At 42.4% G+C, this 16,996-nt stretch overlaps 3 protein-coding genes across 3 annotated transcripts; 1 reads left to right on the forward strand and 2 right to left on the reverse strand.

Annotated features, from left to right (window-relative positions):
* Positions 1-410: 410 nt before the first annotated feature.
* On the reverse strand, positions 411-1,869 carry camk2n1 (calcium/calmodulin dependent protein kinase II inhibitor 1). The gene is made up of 2 exons (XM_053444923.1): positions 1,351-1,869; positions 411-563 (listed from the first exon to the last, which is right to left on the reverse strand). Exons 1-2 carry the CDS (start codon positions 1,517-1,519, stop codon positions 490-492), a joined length of 243 nt encoding a protein of 80 aa, XP_053300898.1. The 5' UTR covers positions 1,520-1,869; the 3' UTR covers positions 411-489.
* A 2,324-nt stretch (positions 1,870-4,193) lies between these two features.
* LOC128459319 (trypsin) lies at positions 4,194-9,629 on the reverse strand. Its single transcript, XM_053444460.1, has 5 exons — positions 9,572-9,629; positions 8,050-8,209; positions 6,691-6,832; positions 5,849-6,115; positions 4,194-4,794 (listed from the first exon to the last, which is right to left on the reverse strand). Exons 1-5 carry the CDS (start codon positions 9,627-9,629, stop codon positions 4,612-4,614), a joined length of 810 nt encoding a protein of 269 aa, XP_053300435.1. The 3' UTR covers positions 4,194-4,611.
* A 3,463-nt stretch (positions 9,630-13,092) lies between these two features.
* LOC128425760 (trypsin) lies at positions 13,093-16,912 on the forward strand. Its single transcript, XM_053412546.1, has 5 exons — positions 13,093-13,153; positions 13,279-13,429; positions 13,639-13,780; positions 15,110-15,367; positions 16,274-16,912. The coding sequence occupies exons 1-5, from the start codon at positions 13,093-13,095 to the stop codon at positions 16,421-16,423; spliced, it is 762 nt and encodes a 253-aa protein (XP_053268521.1). The 3' UTR covers positions 16,424-16,912.
* Positions 16,913-16,996: the final 84 nt, after the last annotated feature.

Consider the following 16,996-nt stretch of genomic DNA (forward strand, 5'->3'; position numbering starts at 1 on the left):
AGGTTTAATAGATAAGATATAGGAGAAGTGTGTGCTTTAGTTTTTATATTAGATTTATTTCTGTATCCTGTCCCTGATTTCTGCATTTTAACAGCGCCGCCTCCTTCCTCTACATCGCACCCCCCCCTTGCTTGTTGTCTTCTTCACTTTTGGATCTATGGCGAAACCCTGTGATCGAGGGCATTTGTGTATTTGTATGTATAAATATATATATGTGTGTGTGTATGTGTGTGTTTGTTGGGGGGGGGGGGGGGTCCACCTGGGGGTCTCCTTCGCTGTCTCCTTCGCTGCCATCTCCCACCCCTGCCAGTGTGTGTCACCCGGATGGCCATGATGACTGACAGGGAGAGGAGGGTGTGGAAGTGCTGCTTGCTGCCACATGAGAGAAAGTGCTTATATACAGTGTCTTTGGATTAAAACTAGTAAATATCGCCATTAAAAAAATCTTTTTCAAGAGTGTCTTTTGGGGGATGGTGAGACGAGCGCTCTCTAAGCCTCTGGCGGGGTCTTCTCTGTTCCATTTTTCAGGGCTTCGTTGTCGCCATTCTCATCCTCGATCACAACTGTGGATGACAGAGGAGAGAGTTAATGAGAGATGGGGGGGGGGCTCGTCTTGGTGTGGCGTCTTGGAAATTCTCCATCAACTGACAAGGGGGGGGGGGGGAGCATTAACGCCTTGGACCATGAGCACTACGCTGTATGGGCAGAAGTGGTGTATGCACACATGAAAGAATAGGAGCGTGCAAAGAGAGAAAGAAAAGCAAGGTTGTGTGTGTTTGTGTGTGTGTGTGTGCATGTGATGCACACTTGAATTGCTGCATGTCTTCTTGCAGTGCACCTGCAGATGCAATGTCTGTGCAGTGTGCATAGTGTGTGTGTGTGTGTGTGTGTGTGTGTGTGTGTGTGTGTGCACTACTGTACATGCAACTGTGTGCGTGTGTGTGCATGTATGTGCCACCACAAGTGAGTCTTCTCATCAGGACAAACACAAGCAAAAGGCACGAGCCGCCTGGATCCATCGTGCAAACACAAAAGACAAGAGATCACAATAACACTGCATCTAAATCTTAATTACACCGCACGTTCACTGGGGAGGGGACGTGCAGCACCGCTGGTAAGAAGCGCGGTTCAGAGGCGGTGAGGAGCACGCACTGCGCATCCAAGTTGTGTTGCAGTGCGAATACAAGATTTCAAAACGCACTCATGCAAACAAAAGACCATTCCTGTGATCATGCACCCTGATGGAGACCGTGTCCAGGCTTCACACGGTACACCACCCTCCACTCCACTGTGTGCGCATTCAACACATCCACATGAGGGGGGGGAAAACGCCTTAAATTATATATTTACCCCGTTTGCTCCTTCCTATTTGTCCAAGCTTCGGCGGACGCTTGTTCTGCGAGCCATTGAAGAAGTTGTTGGTGTCTTGGAGACGACAGGTGAAGGAAAGGTGTCCCTCGTCGCCCTCATTTCCATAATGACTCATTTTCTCCTCGTTGAAAGGCAGCACTTCCGACATCTCCAAAATGCGTCTTTTCTCACCAAGGCGCACGGACTGAAATGTGCACAGCGCGTCTCCAAAGCTGGAACTCCTCGTCGTGTGTCTGCACAGCCAAACAAATGGGAGGTGGAGGGAAACAATGCAATGTGCTGACACGATCGAGCCCTTTCTGTTTACCCCAAAGACACGTGTGGGTCTTCGTGGAAGGTGCGCAGCTCAAATAAAGAATACAGTGTACAACAGGAGAAAAAAAATGTCCTCAGTTTCTTCTCTGGTGCAGCCTCGGCAACATCATTCAAAATAAAATGTCCAGGGGTTGTTGTTGTTGTTTTTTATTCTCCCTCTTTCTCTTTGCGTATCGCTTGGAAATGGAGGCGCACGTACAATGGAGCTGGAGCGCCCGCTGGTTTCGAGCGGCTGAACCCGACGCACGGAAAATCTGAGGGAGAAATGCAAATCGAGGAGCGACGCAAAACACGGATCCCGGGGAGACCTGCTGGTTAGGGAGCTGCACGGGGGGTTCTCTTTCTGCTGCAGCCCAGTCAGAGAAGCGTCGAGCGTGGAGTCGTGGCGCACGAATGCTCCACTCTCCGGGATCCGGGAGGCAAATCAAACCAATGACGAGTGATTTATTATTAAGAGATGGCACGCAAATGCATGAGCCAAGTCAGGTTTGGTGGGAAAACGTCGTTTTTACGCACCGCCACTCTAAAATCCTCAAACCTGGTTGAAAATAAAAGAAATGTTGATATATATTTTTTCCATTTAGTGGGTTTAAAGAGTGTCAGAGCTCACCAGATGATGGCGGTATATTCACAGACTGAGGATGTGAGTTTGGGGCCAGTGGTGCACATCCTGAGGGCCTGCACTGTTTTCACCGGCTCTTCTAGAGGGTTGGATGGAGGTTAAAATGTCAAACCTGGACATCAGGGACTTGCTCTAGGAAACATGAAATTACCTGGATATTTGTTATGTAAATCTCAAACTGGTGTTTTCTTTTATATAAATCAAAAACGCTCCTTAATCTTCATATAAATCCCCTTTAAAGACACTAACCCGTACAATTACCTCCCTCTAAATCTTCTTGATGATGATTGATAATGTCTAAGCAATACTTGTCATTTTAGAACATGGGACTGGATTGTGAATATCCGTTCTTCCACACTAGCTGGATGATAAGTGGCCAACTACCAGCAGATGTTAGGAACATATCACCAGTGGTGAACCTGAGCATCAATGGATGTTTCAGCCTTTTAACCACAAGGCATGCACCCTCCTGCTGAGGTCGGCCCACCACAGGCTGACCAGACCTGGGTGTATGTTACTGACTTGATTTCATAGACCGTGTTGGCAGCTGATCTCTCCCATATAGTCGAGGGTTAGGGTAGATGATGTCACACCTTGTACAGATTGTTAAGCCCTGTGAAAAAATTTGTATTTGTGCTTTTGGGCCATTAATATGAAATGTTATTTGATTCATAGCAGGCGTTCAGATAACACACTTAAACCTAACAGGATCCAGTCTGAGAAGGTCTTCGTGTTTTGTTACCACACAGAGTCAGATAGCGGACGGTGGTACCGAATCTGGTTTGCCTTGTTAAACGAAGCAAACTCTCATTGGTTTTACTGGTGTCTGTGCTGTTTACATAAGTCTGTGTCTGTGAGCAGCTGCACAAAGGGGTATAGAGTAAAGGGCACGGAGCAAAGGACAGTGATTGAACGGTGACAGCTCGTGGACTCTTTCTCAGGTGACCTTAATCAAATATCATCACACAGACAATGAAATGAAAGGTGATATCAGCCGTGACACACCTAATCTCCGTGGACCCACAGGAGCCACGATTTTTATCAGAGGCTCACCTTTCATATCAGAGCATCTCTCTCAGTTACACAAATGTTGTTTCACCACATGTGGTTGTGTACACATCATTTCTGAGTTGTGTTTTCTTTGTCATGCCTTTAACAGCAAAGCTGGGTTACTTTTGAAGAGTGGACACAAACATGAAGAAACCTTTTTTAATAAAGCAGCACCTGTGGAGATCTGTCAGTTTATGTTACCTACAGTTTTATTTGAGAGGTTGGTTCCTAAAATCCTTGAAGACTTGGTATCAAGAATTTATTTATAACATAAAATAGCAATGAGTAATAAAGCAGCAATCAAAGTTGAAATACAGAGAAAAAGCAGTTCTTGCTATTATTTATTAGGAGTATTAAACAAAACTCATCATCTTACACCAAAAAAACTAAAACTCTGCAATACACTTTGAAAAAATTAGAACAGATCTTAAGCACCACAGGGTTTGAACTCCCCAATGAGGAGCAGCTGTGTGTAAAGCGCAGCCTCAGATCAACAAGGAGAGCTCCCGGACGTCCCTGAGGCCACGTTCATACTCAAAATAGCCGTGATTTAAACAACACAGGGACGTGCATGCGTGGGTTCATTTTGTGTAGTCCAATTGGAGGAACCACAGATGTATAATAGGAGACATTTACAGGACTCAAAGATGGCCTCTGTTTTTTTTAATAAAAACCATTTGCCTATTTGCATGACCCAAAATAGTTTTCAAGGTTTGCTTTGTTTCTCCCAACGGCCCCACACGTGTGTTCTCGTCTGGCTCGTAAAAACTCACAATGCGATGAGTCATGAAAATGATGCTCATTTCCTTGGCCCTGAGAGAGATAACATGTTGCTGTGAACTATGCATTCAGGTGAGATAAATGCAGTAGGCCCTCTGTGGAGTCAGAGTTTGGTTTGTGCATTGCAGGCAACAAAATGGATTCACCATTTAATTTTGACACAAATCATCCCACACATTTTCTAAATCTGAATATTTATTGCCATTCAATTTTGGTACACAAGTTCAATAATGAAGACTTGGAATGACACATGAACAGTAGGTTTATACACTGTGCCCCCGTTTACAGCCAATCTGACAATATGAGATGGATCACCTTTATTTAAAACATTATCAGAAAATTCAGATCATGACCGACTGAAAACACATCTGCCTCTAGGAGAACTAAATCTATGGATCTAGTCCAGTGGATGAGAAGCTCTTCACATTTTCCACAGAAGCAGCTTTAACCATAAAACTTTGATCATCTTAGTTTTATACGTTTCTTTCATATTTGGGGCAGCGGATGTAGGACCCATAGATGGTTTTATTTATCCACCGGCGAAATTTGGACACCACCGTGTAGACTCCCGGGAACTTAGCATCCCCGCAGCCATTGCCCCATGAGACCACACCGTAGACACGCCCCCCGCACACCAGCGGGCCGCCAGAGTCACCCTGCAAGGACGAGACCACACCCTCCATCATGTCACATGTCGTCAAGCTGCTTTAATGTCTTCGATTGGTGTTACAGGATACACTCAGTGATACAAAGAGTCGTAGCAGTCAGGCCTTGGTGGCGTCAAACGTTTCAAAAAGCATTTACTACTCCAGTGGCTCAGATGTCTCCGGCCTCTCAGGTCACTTCTGTGTGGGAGATCAGGCAAAACACTGAAGACTGCTAAAACAACTTCAAACCAAAGAAATATTAAACTGAAAAAAAGTGGCTGGTCTACAATAACAGTACAGTTCCAGCAGAAAAGCTCAAAATAATTTTTCAGGACAGGTGCATTCAAAATATCTGTTGCCCTTTTATAATGTCATATGGCCTTCTAAAATCGTCTTTCTTCTACTTCTTGTACATGTAAGCACACAAAGTTGCCTACTGTGCCATTAAATATAGCACTTTTAATTCTTTCATTCTGCTTCTTACCTTAGACCAAATATAACATATTGCTATATCACACACTGAATTTCATGTATTTTCTCAGAGGAAGAGATTCTTTCATAGCCAAATCCGTGCACGCAGTTTGTTTGTGACAACAGATGACCGTCACTGTACCTTTAATTGACAGCAAGGTTTTCTATCCTGGAGCTATTTCAGGGTTGCTTTGTTGCCTCTTCTGCAACTTTCATAATACAGTTCCTCAGGGTAGACCGCCACGTCTGTTTAATAAAAGCTTGTAGCTGAACTACGCTGACATGATGAACTGTATCCACAGTGCCATAGGGATGAGCTTCCCAAAAACTGTTATTGTTTCGCTCTAATGTGGGCTGATGAAAAGCGTAATCCCCCTGTGCCATTTCATACACACTGGGAACCATGGCCAGTGCCTTGGAGAATATGTTATTTCAATAACAGATTAATGGCCTTTCAAGGATCAGATGATTATGTTGGTCCCCATGGGCCAGATCGGACAGATCCCAACACCCACTTCATCTCAGAGCTGGAACTGTTCACATTTATTGCTTGACACTAATGACGGAAGGTTTGAAAGGATTCGATCCGTACCTTGCATGCATCTCTTCCTCCAGTCCTGTAGCCGGCACAGATCATGTTTGCTGTGATATTTCCATTAAATGACTCACTGCTGTTACATCTTGCAGTTGAAATAATGGGCACTCTGACCGTCCTCAGGATGAAACGGGCCTGGCCTTCACCCAGCCTGCTGTAGCCCCACCCAGACACCCGACACACCCGGCCTTCAACTACACCTGTCCCCTGCCTGGGAAGAGGCACCAGCGACACATATTGGTTCAGCACCATGGGGGCCCGCAGCTGCACAGAAAATCAGAACAGATTCTACGTGAGAATCTGACAGTATCATCATTCTAACCATTTTGACTCTTGAGGAGGTTTAATATAGCAAGTTCTTGAGGCAAAAATGGTTCTGTGAGGTCACACTGACCTTGACCTTTGACCTTCGACCACCAAATTTAAGGTGACCCTTGATTCCAACTAAACTTTTGCACCAAATTTGAAGAAACTCCCTCAAGGTGTTTGTGAGATGTTGTGTTCACGAGACCAAAAGCACATTTTTTTAAGGTAACAATGACCTTTGACCTCAGAAATCTAGATAGGTCATCATTGGGGTCCAGCAGAATGTTTGTACCATATTTGAAGAAAACCCCAAAACATAATTCCTCCAGCCACTGGTCACCATAAAGGTAAAGATCTATTGTTGATCAAAGTATATTTAACATTTTGTTATCTTGTTTTTGCCTACTGGGCTGCAGAGAATAATGGTAGACTGGTGAAACACAGGACATGGAGCAAAGCAGAGTTATGGAACGATGAAATAGACACTGATAACACTAATAACATTGTTGTCCAGATCTCTGTTTGTGCACTACCTTAATGAGCATGATGTCAGCGTTGTTAGTGCTCCTGTTGTAGAGGGGGTGGGGGACCAGCCTGTGGGGTTTAGCATACTGCTCATAACCCTCAAAGTTATTCACAATGTAGTCGCCCGCCACAATCATCATGTGTTCTGCCCTAGAAGACAAGCCATTTCAATGTTATACCATTTCCATCCACAATTATAAGACAAGATGGATCATGGTCTTGAGATATGATCGTTGCGGAGCACTTCTAAGAAAGAGATGACAACACTTTATGATATTTTAGCTTCTTATTTTTTCTTCTTTTCTGTGACAATATTACTGAATCAGGTGACATATCATTAGGCAGGCAGGCTAGGGGCGATGCTGAATGACATTCATTAATAATTATGGCCAGTTTACAAAGTCACAGAGTGAGCCCATAGGTGACCGCTGTGAAGCCATGAGGTGTTTCTCTGCCAAGGAACAGCTCACTGTGTGCAGACAAGGCTGGGATAGTATAACAGAAATACAGCCAATTTTCTAGACCCTCTCTCTCTATCTCTCTCTCTCTCTCTCTCTCTCTCTCTCTCTCTCTCTCTCTCGAACACACACACACACATACACACATACACACATAAACACACACACACACACACACACACACAAATACACCAAGTTGATGTACCAAGGTCAGCCTACTCGACTGTATTCGTGTGCTGTCTGACTTCCCTGTAAAGAGGTTTACAGTGCGTCATGATCAAGCTGTATCATTTGGACGTTAGGCGTAGCAGAATGGATGCTTGCTTTTAGGCATCTGTTGGGACCATCTGCTCACTAAATTAAATCATGCTAACTTTGCCTCTACACACTGACTTCTACAGATTCTACTGAAAGAATGCCAGAGGAATGTCATTGAGTCTCCAGCCAAGCTGGCGGCTAATAGGCACAGCGGTGCTTTGAACTAAATGTAAATGCCGGCATGGTAACAGGCTCACAACGGCAAGACAAACATGATGTTGTTCAGCAACAGTCGTGTTCATCATGTTCACCTACTTCGTTTGGTGTGTTAGCATGCTAATATGTGCCAATCAGCACTATGATGAGATGAGGCTGATCTCAATGTCATTATATTTTGCATTTGGTCATATACCAAAGTATGGGATCACCTAAGTCGTTAGAATTCATCATCTGGGGAGCATGAATACCATGGTAATCCATCCAACAGATGTTGAGATATTTGAGTCTGGACCAAAGTGGACAACAGACTGGCCAACATTTCCATTGATAGGCCCATAGCACAGACATTACATTTCCACATTCAACCATAAAGAAGCATGTATTCCTCTTAGCACAGAAATCATGAAAAGGCAGCTATAATAAAATTCTTACCCGATGTTACAGTGTGCTGCTGTCAGCACCCAGTACCTGTGAACCAATGATCCACCACAGAAGTGCTGGCCCCGGCTGCTCTGCAGTGACACAATGTATTTGATGGAGTTCGGTGCAGCGGTGTGACCACCTACGATACGGCCCTGCATGAGCACCCGGCCTGTGTGGAAAAACATACACCGACAAGAAATGGAGGGAAAAGGAGCTGTGATAGATCGATTATAAATAGTTTAATGTTTTTTCTGGTAGAATGTCTTCCTCCCCAAATCCGATGACATGTAGATTAGGGTTAAATTAAATGGAGTCTAAATTAACTGTAGTGAGAACGATGTTGTCACCTTAATCGCTAAATATCCAAAACACCCTTCAAGTGACACCTCCCCAGGTATGGATTTCAGTGACACTTAAAAAGCCAATCTTAACAAAAGAGAAAAGTAAAGAGCGAGCCCCCCACCCCTTCCTATTTATCCAACCTATGGTTCTCTGTCGGAGGCCACTGTGTAATGAATGTTATCCAACATAACCTGACCTTCTCACACCAACACTTCACTCCCTGAAACATTAGAGTGTGGGGGCTCTCCCTACACTGTACCTGCCTTAAGTAACAGCTCGTCCTCTGTACATTGCCGTCAGGCTATACATTAAGACATGGTGGGAACAGGAGTATTTCCTCTGACAGTGGATGGAAATGTGTTTGAATTGTAGATGATCACTAATGAGGAGTAATCACAAATTAACCTGGTGATCCTGTAAAATTGATTAAAGCCATTGAAAAGAATGCAGTTATTTTGTTTATTAATACAGAAAATATGAAACTTATTTTGTACGCTGAGCTTAAAAAAAAGACTAGGAACAGGCTCGGCAAACTAATTAACAAAATCTACCATCAAAGCAAAGGTTATCATCCCCTAATTGTTTGAATCCATTACACTAAAGAATCAAAATGACAGTTTGCAGTTTTTATATTCACAAGAGCAGGCTACACTTTGCAGCAGATACGTCCCACCCTGTCCCATCAGGCCTCTCGTCAACTCTCGTGAACGTGCACTGACTCACAACTGATAGACCATCTTTTTTGTGGTCTATATTTGCTCACATGCTAACTTTTGATTGAATTGTCTCAACTTCAGTAATGTATGTCTCTCCGACTGAAGACTCCGGTCATGCACACCAGAGCACAGACTGGGTGGACAGGCAGCACGGTCAGGTATGTGGACCAATCATTTCATTCGTTCTGAATCAGACGTGTTTACCACAGTCCTGTGAGGGCCAAAACCGGCCTTTTTCTTTTTTCTTTAAAGAGAATCTCAACAAATAAGATTAAAAAAAGTTTCACAAACATCACACCATCCCTACCTTAACTCTATTAACCCAGTATTGCCTTTAATAAATAAAATAAATAAAAAGTAATAAGAGAAACGGAAAACTGGACATCTCCTTGAAATGCAAAATAATCCAACATTTACCAACAAGCAAAGCAACACATATTCTCTTCTCAAAAGTGATCCGAACATGTACTCACTGTGGACGGCCACGAGGTCAAGCAGCACAACACATGAACACATGAGGAAGTTCATCATCGCTGCAGAGGTTACTGGAAGCAGCGCACCATACCAGCATCGAAATCACTGCAGCCACACGACCGGCGTCCTCCGCTCCTGGCTGCCCCAGTCTGACCATCAGCTTCTCTCTGAGAAAAGTGGGACTCAGTTTCTTCCTCGGGAAAAAAAAAAGGTTTTTAATTTCATCGTTCATCATTTAACACCGGGGGGGTTCAACACTGTAGCACTGATTGAAAAGGACAAGAAATGTGAGAGAGCATCAAAGTTCACCTTCAGAAGCTGCTCAGCCCCCCCCCCCCCCCCCCCCCCCCTGCCCCTCCGGACTTGTCGAAAGGGCTTTACATTGTTGCCATGGCAGCACGGGGTACTGTGCCGGGCGGGTTCATCCATACTGTATCAGCACGCTCCGTCTGTGTCATCATCCGGGCTTATCTGTGCTGGAACGTTTCAATGGCCCACTGTGTGCACGAGAATAGCTCTGTGTTGAGCCAAGACAACGCCGAGCTACTCTGTGTTCCTCTGTACCGACTCATCACTCATCATCAAATCCACTTCAGCAGTAGTAATAACTCTATTATTATTATCACTCTGATCATCATCATCACTATCATCATCATCATCATCAGCCTTCTGGCAAGTCAGCAGCCCCTCTCAGCATGGGAAGAGAATCTCGCCTGACCTCCTCTTGTCCCACATTTAGAGCGAGCTGAATAATTGATGCTTCACCCGGTGGAATGGGAGAGACGGCTTTGTGTGGCCTCCTGTGGTCCGGTGTTTCCTGGACCAACACTAACCCAACATTACAGACACTCACCTTCAAGCATGAGGTTATGTCTTCTATTGCTTTAACGCAGACAAATATTGCAAATATGCAAGAGTTAAATCGGAAGTTGGTGTTTACAATAAAAAGAAAATTTTCTATATCTATTTTCCATGAGCTACAGGTTGCATGATTGGATACATGTTATGGAAATCAGATTTTCAATGAATTTATATGGGATTGTAATATACTGTGCATCATCATAAGGTGTTTATACCTTAAATTTCTCACAATATATTTCGCCATTATAGGAAAAGATAAAAAGAAACACAAGATTTGTACGACTCAGGAATCAAACACACATATTTCATACATTCCTATAGGCTGTCTTACACATGAACTGTCTCTCAAAATGTACTTGGTCCTGATATCTGTCAATCTTGTGATAAAATGTTGGAAATTATATTTTATTTATTTTAAATTGTTGGAATTAGAGGCAGACATCTTATAAACAGGTACACGAGAAACTAGGTGGCTGTTGTTGTTGTTTTCTCGTAATCTCGGCCTGTGGCTTCCTCAACGGGAAAAGTCAAAATTGACCTTTTTCATAGCCGACATTTCGACATGTCAAAGTAGGAAAAGCAGATGTAAATAATACCACAAATTATAAAGCTTCTCCCTATCTCTCCCTCTAACGCCAGAGGATGACAGATATGCAACATTTTCATTTCTTTGTTACATACTGTATATAATAAGTTTTAATGTGTGTTATGTTGATTTAAAATGTGACCTGCACCCTGACCTGCAGAGTACGGTATTTCCCTCCCATGCACGCTGTAACATGTATCATGGAAGTGATAAAGCTGTTTGGTTCCAGGGTCCTGCTGTCGTGCGTGTTGGCTCACACACACGGTCATGGCCAGTAACACACATGTGCTATGTCCAAGTGTCTGCAAATCTTGTACTATTTGTAAATATGCCTTTAACTGTTACTTATACATAGATATTTGCTATTATCGTTGTTTTTCCTGCTTATTCATCCTGTCTGGAGAGAGATGCCTTCCACATTGCATGGTACTTGAGTATTATGACAATAAAAATCTATAACATGGAGATATGGGGATTACATCAATGGATAAGACACGTGTTCAGTCCTCTTATATTAACACAAAAGTGTTTGCACCTGAGTGAGAGGGGGAGCACGCTATCACCTTTCCCCCTCACGGTTGGAATGACACCTTAGGGAGGGCATGTGGACAATATGAAGGCTATGAGTTACAAACCAAATGTCCCCATGTGTGGATAAAAAAAAAAGCCTGCTGGGAACCGACTGCATTAGGGGGACAACTGGGGAGATGGAGGAGGCTGGAAGAGGAGAGGAAGGACACTGTTCATCTCAGCTGGATGAGACTGATCCACAAGAGCAGGACAGGATGTAAAAATGATTTCCCAATTTTTACAGTTTACTCTCAGATTGATGGGAAAGCAGAAGAACTAGCGATGCAAAATATTAACACACGATATGCCGAGTCACTGTTATTCTCATTCTAAATATATACGATTTCTGACAAAAAGGTTTTCCTTGTCCACGTAAAGAATAAACACTGTTATGTCTTGCTCGGTCTCACGACGATATCATACTCAGATGTCATACCAGCTTTTGTCCTGCCCTCTGTAACATCACTGGATACAGCAAAAACATGTCTGGCGAGTATATTCTATCTATTTTTTTTTGTCTTGGTGGGTTTCATCTTCATCAAGCTTCACTTTGTCTCCACGACTGTACAATAGGTTGAATCTGTGTGAACAAAGGCCATAGAAAGACGGGTATAATAAAGCAAGAGGATTGCCTGTTTGCTTTTGATGCTTTTTTTTTTCCTGTACTAGGTCAGTACTTTCTGTGTCTGAGAGAGACACTTAGATATTTGGCGGACAATGGTGAGGAGGAACAATGCCGGTGACAGGCATGGCTACAGTATAAAAGAAGCCTGAGCGTCCTTAGGTTTGACTTTATGTCGCGGCATGAGAGCAGTGTGTGTGTCAGTGTGTGGATGCTGGACTTGGATAGTTTACTGACTTGATAAGGTGAGACAACTTTGTATTGGAAGATAATTTTAGTTTGATGCTGTGTAGACTGCAGTAATCACATTTAACCGTGCAACGATCACTTTCCATTTGTGCAGTTTCAATGTAATATAAGAGTAATACTCTGTTTTTAGTTGTTTTGTGTTTAAATTGTATTTCTTTTACTTATTTATTACCCTTACTGAGTGTTCCTTTTTAATCTAATGTTAAAATAAATCACTCAGAACTTCATCTAGGTAGGAATGAAATAAATTTTTTCTTTTAATAGGAACTTCAAAATAAAAATTCATTGATATCAGTGTGAAGTGCCCCCATTTACATGTAAAAATGAACCTGAAACCCCTGAAGAAACATGAACATGAAATACAAGACTGTGTCATTCCTGGTTGTAAATCTGGCTGCTTATCTTCTATTAGTAAGAATTGTGGTGTGTGGTGAACCACAGCAGTGATTTGCACTGTTCTCTATTACTAGTTCAACATGGTATGATAATTCAAGATGTCCTCAAACCACTTGTTGTTGTTTTAGCAGCATAAAGAGCGCAATGGAATGAATGAAGGTAAAATGTGGGTTAGGTGTGATGCGTTTTTTCTTTCAACCCCTTTCTTTTGTTTGTGTTGTTTGGCAGTGACCAAGATGAACCTGACTACACCCTGTCACCTCGCACTGCTCCTTGTGCTTGTTGTAAACCTGACAGGTGAGAAACAACAGAGGACACACAACAATACAACACTGACTTTTAAACTTTAAAACAGGAACAGTGGTGAGCTGGTTTTGTGTCACTGAATGGAGCAATGTCTCTGTGTGTCCTGGGTTTAGTAGGTGTGTACGGGAGCAGGATCATTGGGGGTGCAGAGGTAAACCCCTACTCCCTCAAGTTCCAGGCCTCCCTCCAGTTCCTGAACTCCCACTTCTGTGGAGGCACCCTCATCCACAGACAGTGGGTGGTGTCCGCTGCCCACTGCTGGAGGCCGTGAGTCACTGCACTTTGACACCTGTGGCACTCATGACATTTCCTCCACGCCCAGTTAAAATAATTGCATTGCTTTGTTAGGCTACGTCCTCACTTATAGCACAGAGAGAACACACAGATATTCTGGAAAACATGCTATGCAGGTTTGGAAGAAGTGATGCATTGTGTGATTGATCGTAACTCAAAATATCTTGCCTTTTGGCTTCTAGGCAACACCTGGTCCAAGTGGTTCTGAGTGAGCACAACATCAACGAGGTGGAGGGCTTTGAGCAGAGGTTCAATGTCTCCAAGATCTATAGGCTCTACCCGAACAAACCATATATGTTTGACAACGATATCATGCTGCTAAAGGTAAGGGACGGTCACTTTGCCACAGGGCACAAATTGAAACCAGTCTTATATACTGCTGAGGGAAAATGCATCATAAGTCAAAATCTAAATATATCTGTAGCCCTGTTTATCTTTCCGTATGATGTCTGGTCTTTCATCTTCCTCATTTACACTGATCCTCACGCAGATTGTGTCATATCAAAAAAAAAACTACAAAAAACTGTGCAGATCAACATATTGAACTTTTGTCATTAGTGAAATATATTTGAGGACTATAATTTCATTTGCTTTAATGTGTGAGCAGTCTTTTTGACTTCAGCTTGGTTGAAGTGTCTGGCAGTTACATTTTGATCTATAACTGATGTCTAAAACCCTTAGTTTGCGCTTAGAACATTTAAACCATTAATTTATAACAACTTATGAGGAAATATTCCATAAAAGAGAATTGTGATCCAAGAGAATAACACAGGCTGTAGTCCTTTGTAAAAAAAATCTTTAGAAAAGCTAAATTGTACTGATATACATTTGGTTTTGTGTTATCTTGCTAAATCACAAACAAATGAACCAACCAACAAACAGATAGGGGGTGAAAACAAAACCTCCCTGGCAGAGGTAATAATCTTCAAGAAATTAAATAGAACCTGCTACAGATGTCAGTGGAGTGTTGAAATGTTGTGAAATACATTAATAGAAAAACAATGAATTGGAAATACTGAAGTAAAGTACGAGTATAGCAGGTTTTCTCTTAAATATTGTATCTGAGTCCATAAACAGGTCTTTACCCATGATTCATTTTTTTGCCTTTCTTCAGAAAGCAACCAGTCAGTCTAACTGACTGTAAGTGAAGTCACTGGAATTCACTTCCAGTCAGACTGACTCACTGCTTTTTAATATAAGAGATTTGTAATTGAAGTTCCAGTGTGCTGCAATAACTGGAACACACCAGAAATCTCCACCAAGGTCGATTGGCCACTTTATTACCTCCGCCAAGGAAGTTATGTTTTCACCCCTGTCAAGGTGAATGTTAGACGATTGCTTTATATGTCAGCATATAACACAAATATTACCAATTGGATTTCTATGAAATTTGATGTAAAGATGTTTCATGGGCCGAAAAAGAACCCATTACATTCTGTTCATGTTTAGCTCAACATATCTACGTCTTTATACCATTTTGATGAGTCATCATTCACTTGCACATCCAGCAGAGAACAAGCCATGGAACAAATAACACTTTTTTAACGGACACTGGAGAATCTCCTTGTGTGATGTGAGTGGAACATGTGGAATGTTTTCTTCAGGATCAGCCTCTTATGATGACTGACTGAATGTCTGTTCTGTGTTGGTCAGTTGGAAAATCCAGTAACGATCAATTCCAGGGTCGAGCCGGTCTCTTTGCCACCGCCGACTTCTCAACCGTTGGCTCACTATACCCGGTGCACAGTCAGCGGCTGGGGCGTGACCTGGCTCAACAGATACAGCTTGTCACCAGTACTGAGGTCTGTGGATGTGAACATCTTCGCCAACTGCTGGTTCTACTACTACTTCATGATCACAAACAACATGATCTGTGCTGGCTCTTACCAAGGTGGCAAAGACTCCTGTCAGGTGAGACACACGGTTATAGTTGTGTGTGTGTTTGCCTGTGTGTGTGTGTGTGTGTGTGTGTGGTACAGGTATTAATCAGGTTGTGGGGACCAAAATCTTCTTATGGGGACCATAACAGAAATCATTATATTTTCCCCAGATCGGCCCTTCTCATGGAGAAAGTGATGCACATAGATGCACTGTATGAATGTGTGAGTTAAAGGGTGAACACAAAACTGTGACATGATTTATGATTAAGTTTTAGTTGAGGTTAGGTTTAGCGAGTAGAGACACTGGGAGAAACTGTGAGAAACTGTGAGACATGACTGTGTTTGTGTGTGTGTTTGTGCACGTCTCAACTGGCACTTAAATACTGAGAGGTGATGTAACGAAATATAAATCTTAATGTTATATTGTAATAGTGTGAATGAGTTAATAGTCTGATGCAATGAAATGAAAGGTAATTTGTCACCATGTACAGTGATGATCTGTTAGATAAGCAAATCTATCTTAGGGGTTCTGGTAGATTTAATTCACATATGTGTATGAAGGCGGTTTAACAGGCCATTTTCCAGAGAAAGTTAAGTCACGAGTTTTACACAGGTAACTAAAGTAGGTAATGTAATTATGTAAAACAGTTTGTCCCAGCACAGAGCTTAACGTCAGGTAGAGAGAGAAGGGACTTGACCTGGGAGCATTGTTTGATTATTGTCCTTCACAGCACAGCGTGTACAGACGGATGTTAGAGCACAGGTCTAGGCCGGAAAACTAAAACAAACCTTTAAAAAAAAAATACTCTGCATCCCTGGTATGTAGGGATTCATCCCTGGATCCAGTTACAAATGCTGATATATGATTCGTTCAGAAAAGTTGTTTTTAGTCAGAAGGGTTATTAGAAAAACTTTTAACCCTGTACTTCATCCTCAGGGGGACTCTGGAGGACCTCTCATCTGTAATGGTAATTTTGAGGGTATTGTATCTTGGGGATATGGCTGCGCCCATCCCAACTACCCTGGCGTCTACACCAAGGTCAGGAACTACCTCGGATGGATGAACTGGATCATCCAGAACAACTGATGAGATTCTTTAATAACAGGCTCCTCTAAGACTCTGCTGTGAGGAAGATTTGAATGTTTCCTAATGGACTCAAAGGACTTCATGGATTCTTTTTTTGGGGGGGTCATCTTTTATGCTTTACTTTTATATGAGCATGAATATATAACATAAACATCAGTCCCGAAAAATGACACATCGTGAGACACTCTATCTCACGATGTTAAGGAAATAATGCATATTACAGACAAACAAACTAACGAATGCAGACAAAAACATAAGCTCCTTAAGGCAGGGGTCTCAAATATAAGATATAAAGTCAAAGTTTTACATAACAGCTAAATGCACTTTGCATTTTAAAGTTATTCCATTGTGTTTTCAGGTCTTTCCTGAGCTGATGTTAAAGATTTTGGACCCACAATGTTTTTAGGGATCATTTTAATGTTTGACGAATCCACATCATTACTGAAAGCCGTACTTTGCCGTATCAATAAAGATGCATATTTTCACAAACTGCCTCCTCTGTTATTTTACATATTAATAATAGATAAAAGATAAGTAACAAAAGCAACTGGGAAAACTGTTTGTCAAATTAGG

Source organism: Pleuronectes platessa, chromosome 2 (assembly GCF_947347685.1).
Source record: "Pleuronectes platessa chromosome 2, fPlePla1.1, whole genome shotgun sequence".
NCBI classification, from domain to species: Eukaryota; Metazoa; Chordata; class Actinopteri; order Pleuronectiformes; family Pleuronectidae; genus Pleuronectes; species Pleuronectes platessa.

Coding starts and splice junctions, on each gene's coding strand:
- camk2n1 (XM_053444923.1), bottom strand. CDS start 1,519: ATGTCGGAAGTGCTGCCTTTCAACGAGGAGAAAATGAGTCATTATGGA. Junction 564..1,350: donor AATAGGAAGGAGCAAACGGG/GTAAATATATAA, acceptor TGTCATCCACAG/TTGTGATCGAGGATGAGAAT.
- LOC128459319 (XM_053444460.1), bottom strand. CDS start 9,629: ATGATGAACTTCCTCATGTGTTCATGTGTTGTGCTGCTTGACCTCGTG. Junction 8,210..9,571: donor TGACCTCGTGGCCGTCCACA/GTGAGTACATGT, acceptor TTTTCCACACAG/GCCGGGTGCTCATGCAGGGC. Junction 6,116..6,690: donor CTGACATCATGCTCATTAAG/GTAGTGCACAAA, acceptor TTTTCTGTGCAG/CTGCGGGCCCCCATGGTGCT.
- LOC128425760 (XM_053412546.1), top strand. CDS start 13,093: ATGAACCTGACTACACCCTGTCACCTCGCACTGCTCCTTGTGCTTGTT. Junction 13,781..15,109: donor ACGATATCATGCTGCTAAAG/GTAAGGGACGGT, acceptor TGTGTTGGTCAG/TTGGAAAATCCAGTAACGAT. Junction 15,368..16,273: donor GTGGCAAAGACTCCTGTCAG/GTGAGACACACG, acceptor CTTCATCCTCAG/GGGGACTCTGGAGGACCTCT.